Source organism: Acipenser ruthenus, chromosome 15 (genome assembly GCF_902713425.1).
Source record: "Acipenser ruthenus chromosome 15, fAciRut3.2 maternal haplotype, whole genome shotgun sequence".
In the NCBI taxonomy this organism is placed as follows: Eukaryota; Metazoa; Chordata; class Actinopteri; order Acipenseriformes; family Acipenseridae; genus Acipenser; species Acipenser ruthenus.
In genome coordinates, this window is record NC_081203.1 from 30,577,903 (window position 1) to 30,583,639 (window position 5,737).

Below are 5,737 nucleotides of genomic sequence, written 5' to 3' on the forward strand. Positions count from 1 at the left end.
CTAAAGGTCTAGATCCAAATGTACCTGATATTTCCTTGGTGTATAAATGTTATCATGGATTGCTTCTTGTTGCCAAGGGAGTCCAAAGAAGGGACCCATTGGTGATGAAGCAGGTGTCACAAGCTGTAGTCCTGCCATGCTTAGGGATTGCAAAGCAGGTGCTTTTATTCTTCCAGTGTTTCTCTCATTTCATTTTGTTCCCATGAAGCTTACTGTTAAAAAAATGCATATATCCATCAGCAACACAGAGCTTTAAATAATAAATAGCCATTCAAATTAATCTACCTAGTACAATTAAAACCTACTAAACAGCAGACTCGTGAGCTGGGGGTCAGACCGTGATAATGTGCTAAGATTATTCAGGAAAACTATAAATTATGCTTCCCTTACTACAAGAATATTCTGGGATCAATCCACTTGCACAAAACTATCTTTAGATAACTAAATTGTTAAAAAAAAAAAAAAAAAAAAAAAAAAAGCAGGGTTTACAGGATCCCAGACACTCGGGTGCATAATGGGTACACAGTCAAAGATTTTGTACTTGCTTCCAATCCCATTTATTCCAATATGGCTTAACTCTGAATTACTTGCTTTAAAAAAAATAAATAAATTGCCTCATGCAGGAAAAAAACACGTTTAATTCTGAAGAGCTAAAGATAATGTAAAAAAAAAAAAAAAAACACAAACAACAACAGCTTTTACTTCCCCGGTAAATACTTACAGTTTGAATTTTAGAGACTTCAACATTTGCCCAATTTACGTGAATTTTTGGCTTCATGACCTCCCATCTCAGTGAATGCACATCATTCTTCAGAATTTGCCACCTAAAATGAAGAACTGTCATTAAATCGAATGTAGTTTTAATATTAATGCATATGAAAAAGTGACTACACGGTTTAAATCTACTGCGCTGTCAACATACACAGGCATTTTAATTTTTTTTGTACTACAAAACTGAAGTTTCTTCAAAGCTTAGTGCAAAAACGTAGATATTTCATATTTACCAGCTAGCCTAATTGTTTAAAAGCACACAAAGAAGTCATGGTCTGGTTGGAAAAAATGTCATCATGAATAACATGGACAGTGAAATGTTGCATATTAAATTTATACCAACCACATTTGGAATTTCTAAACATGCTCTGCAACCTAGCTTGCAAGAAAGCCCCATGTCAGTAATTTATTTGGTTTTCAATAAAAGGGAAATCAATATGTTTACATACAACAGACAGCAAAATACGTGAGAATTACAACACTGCAGTGGATTCAGATGCTTAAGCTGAATATTTTATTAAAATACCTATCGTACATTGAATCACATTGTGTATAATCTTTAAGACGACAATCATTTGATTTTTTTTTTTTTTGTAGCCAATGTGTAATTTCAGAAAAAGTCTGAATTAAGATATTTTAAAATGGTAAAAATAGTTGATTGCTTTTGGGTTTTGTGTAGACATTTTTTTTTTATTCTTGAATATCTGCACTAATTTGCAGAACTTAAAGCCTCATTACCAGTCTAGTGCTGCGTATCTAATTAGCGTTCACATTCTGCTGCAATAGAGAAACCATTGTTGTAATTCATTTGAATGGCCGTGTAGCATACACAGTTAACAGGAACCTCCAACGCAAGTGCCCAACCACCATCTGCAAAAAATGATACAGTGTAAAAGCAATAGCGGTAAATGCATTTTTAACCCTCTCTTTCCACTCCCCGCTCCCCTCCTCTTCTCCCTCAACAACTTAACAAATCTGTTGGCATTACAAAGCTATGTGCCGCTATTTTCTCTTTTTATCTCAAGTCGCTTATTAAAATCACAACACGCTTTATGAACCGTTTCAATGCAGATTATAACTTTGAGCCAGACAGGCCACATACCACAGCCCCTGTTAAAGTTCTAGTACAAAACAGCGAGCTTAACCCACATTAGCATCTAAATGGTTCCCAAGCACCTCTCCAGACAATGGCTTTCGACTGCAGACAGGCGACTCTCACTGTCTGAAGGCCAAAGGCATCTGTGACTTCCCAGTGTGCTTCTCCCCAAACAATGGCAACAGAGAATGGTTACTGCAGCAATGAACGTGACGCTCCGCTGCAGTTTTTGTCGTTCATTCCAGCAACACCGGCCTCACGTACACAAGAAAAAACAACATTGCAGTCAAGGGCACAGTATACAGTATGCAGTGTTGGGAGGGAGGGAAACAAGAGTGGGAAGGGGAAAACATTATATTCAAAAGGAAGAAAAAGGAGGCTGATCACAAATGCACTCAAATATGCTTCACGTTGGGAGTTTATGAACCAGGAAGCAGGCAGGAAAAAATAAAAGACAAGAAAATACAAATGCAACAGTCTATCTGCCATGCCTGCCTTGTCTGTTCTGAAACCAGCATCTACTCCTTTTACTGCCGAAATCTACTGGATCAAAATGAAAAGCATTTCTGTAATTGTACTCACAATACTGTTTGTGGTTGTTAAAATATGTTGGTATGTGGAAATGAATGAAAAAGGGGCCCCCACAGAAAGTGATACTATTTCCAACCATACATGCAAATATGGTGGCAGACAGAACCCTTGACTTTTTGACCATGTTAACGACCCCATCTCCCACACCCAATTACTATACAAAGCACGCTCTCCAGTGATCAAGTACAAATCATGAAAGCTTTATACAGTTTTAAATAGAGATCAAAAAGTCAGCAAGCAAAAAGTGTACATTCCGCCTTAAAATATATTTACAGTACCATAAAACAATTGCAAGGGCTTTAATGTCAACAGGAAATCCCATTAGTTTATTGGTTGAAAAATTAGGCAATCTGTGTGCGGAGAGAGAATCACCTCAGTAAATGTATCTCCCAGATAATAGTAATAAGTACATTTAAAAAAAAATAATTATATATTATATATAAAATATATAGTATATTATATTATATATTATAAGTAAAATGTAATACCGTACTTTCAATTCATGTCATACATAGATCGGTATGCACTACTGAGAGTGTTTTGCAACTAAATATACTACTTAAAACAGACAAGATCATAACTGCCAAGCCTGTGTTGCTGTACTTTAAACATAAATGGACAATAAATGTCATGAACAAAAAAAAGGAGAAGAGAAACAGTAACAAATAGTCTAAGACAGTGGCCTTTACTTTCCATATTGGAAAATTGCAGGCAATTTGCCCCCACCATAGTAAATGTATTACACTATGAGCAATTTGCACACAGGGGGAAAAACAGCCCAATACCTCTGCGCTGTAACTATTACAGCCGACTTAATCTGCCACAACAGGAAAACATACACCTCCATTTGATTACATGTATTGTATTACTATTTCCATACCTGGTTGTAATAAATGGTCAAGCAAATATTAATTAAAGGCAAGAAGTTCTACCAAAATAAATACAAATACAGTATTCTGATTAATGGATTTACAAACCAAGTTCCATTTAAATTCAAGGATTTATCCTCAAGATTTTGCTCAAAATGTTGTGTGACATACAAACGAGAGCCTACACTAGTTCCTACTTTCTAATCCACTGCATGATCAGACTTGACATCCTCCTATTGCCGGGAGGTGACATCTCAGAAAACAAGTAAGTTAACACGAAGTAACAATAACGTATTTAAAAATAGTTAACAAAAAACATAAATATGCTTTTAAAAGCAATTTAAAAAATAACTAAAATGTCTGTTGGTTTTTGTTGTGTTTCTACAATTTAAGTAAAAAAAAATATATCTTCATATCCAATACCACAATCTCATTTCTTCCCTGATTTCGTACACATTTATGAATGTAAAAAACATTCAAAGGACGTCCGTCCGTATACCGGTTTCCTCTAATTAAATCTGCCAGTTGTATATGCGTACACCTTTAACAAAGCTCACTCTTCTCATTTACTGCCAGCGAAAGAAATGTGTCAAAACCTGGATTGCACCGTTATCGCTAGGCCTCAGTGCGACCTTGGCCTTTAAACATTGTAAAATAAAATTGTAACTAATGAACGCAGAACAACTTTGTTATAACTATGCAATCAAATTTTGTGACATAAAAACGCCACTCGATTAGTGTTTTTTTTTTTTTTTAATTTATTTATTTTAATGAAAACCATGCAAATCGTCCAATAAAATCTTGTCCAATATTAAACGCACAATAAAACCATGTGTAAAACGTGTAACTCGAGATAAGGAGCGCTAATCCAAATCAGCATGCAAATTATTTAGAAACACTAAAACAATCATTTAAAAAAAACGCATCTTCACGAGCTCAGTTTTATTTTATATACACTTTCACTATTCCTTTGAAGATTGGCTGTTTGCTACGGACTACAAATGTGATACACAATTTATTAAAACAGAAGAGGCAAAACCATTTTGAAACAACGCACAGTCAACCCGGTTTATTACAAGACACAACTGCTTACCTATGGGAAGGTCTGTGTTTAACTATTTTGCAGATAAACGTGTTTTAACTCCGTCTGTTTACCCTCGACTTCATTATCTCCTCCCGCTGTCAGATTACTCCACGATATTTCCATTCACCTGGGCCTGGACTGCCCAAACAATCCCTGCGTAATTTACGTAGGCGCTCTAGTTTCAATTTTGCACAGATCATCCGTCCACTGATTGCGTAAACTCGATAGTGAATAAAGAATCCTTTCTGAGGCTGAGGCGCGAGACCAATGAAACGGGTATTCTGATTGGTTAATGTTGTAAGGGTAGAGGTCAAGTAAAAGGTTTGTACGAATCAGCGAAATTGAAACAAACATTTCTAGTACACCGTGTTTTACAGTAAAACTTTGTATATTGTTTTTTTGTCTTTTGGGGGATGTATTTTGGGAAGGGAGTTGGGTTCTAGGAATGTTACAGAATTACCCAAATACCTCGACGTAAGGCCATCGTCCTAGTTCTTCCGGAACTGCGTCGGCATTTCTGATTTGGCGAACCGGCGCTGGGGCCCAGGGTGTTTGTTTACTGACATGGCTTGCTTTGTACTGTAATTATATCACACATGCAATAATCCTGGACTTTGTTGTTGTTGTTGTTGTAAAAGGGGACTTGCAAGTTAATACAAAATGTAAAATCGACCAATGGTAATTAAAGTCAGGACTGCCTAGCAGTAACTAACTACCACCAATCTTTTCATAATAAAAATGTATTTACCAGTACATCTTCAGCTAGGTCTTCCTCTGTGATCCAGAACATTTCTACAGCCCCTGTTTGGTGGTAGTTTGTGACAGGGCTGACTCACAGCATATCTTGTTCTTATAAAATGTAATTGTCTTTGACCTATTTAACAAGAGATTTACACACAGTTGTTCCAATACAATCGTTGTATGTCAATATGGTTACAGTATGATTATGTATTACTTACACTAACATTGGCCAAACTGTTAGTTTTGTACATGCCAGTAAAATAATATAAATGTCTTTTTATGTTAAACTACTTACTAGAATCATCCTTTTTTGCTGGGAGTGGAACTGATACTGGTAATAAAAATCCCTAAAAAGGCTGCTGCCAGTAGATTTTCTACTGGTTCTTGTCACTAAAAAACTCCTGTATGTACAGTATGCTCCCTGTACCTTTAAATATTTTCTGGTACCCTCCACTAGATGTCACTCTATACATAAGAATTATTTGATTGATCCGTACATTGCCCTTTCCCATAATGTTTTGTTTGTTTACTAGGGGATTTCTTTACAATGTTATAGAACATGAAGAATGAAAGATAATACTTTTT

General features: G+C 35.9%; 1 protein-coding gene across 2 annotated transcripts in view; it reads right to left on the bottom strand.

Annotated features, from left to right (window-relative positions):
- LOC117422667 (endoribonuclease Dicer-like) overlaps nucleotides 1-4,675 on the bottom strand; it is a 29,154-nt gene extending 24,479 nt beyond the window's left edge. Inside the window, exons 1-4 of one of the 2 annotated variants that reach the window (XM_034037910.3) lie at nucleotides 4,421-4,675; nucleotides 1,510-1,641; nucleotides 722-824; nucleotides 25-212 (exon numbers count right to left, since the gene is read on the bottom strand). In XM_034037910.3, the coding sequence (XP_033893801.3) occupies nucleotides 25-138 (114 nt within the window). In that variant the 5' untranslated portion in view covers nucleotides 139-212; nucleotides 722-824; nucleotides 1,510-1,641; nucleotides 4,421-4,675. The remainder of the gene's footprint in view (nucleotides 1-24; nucleotides 213-721; nucleotides 825-1,509; nucleotides 1,642-4,420) is intronic. The other variant, XM_034037909.3, reaches the window with a different exon arrangement.
- Nucleotides 4,676-5,737: the final 1,062 nt, after the last annotated feature.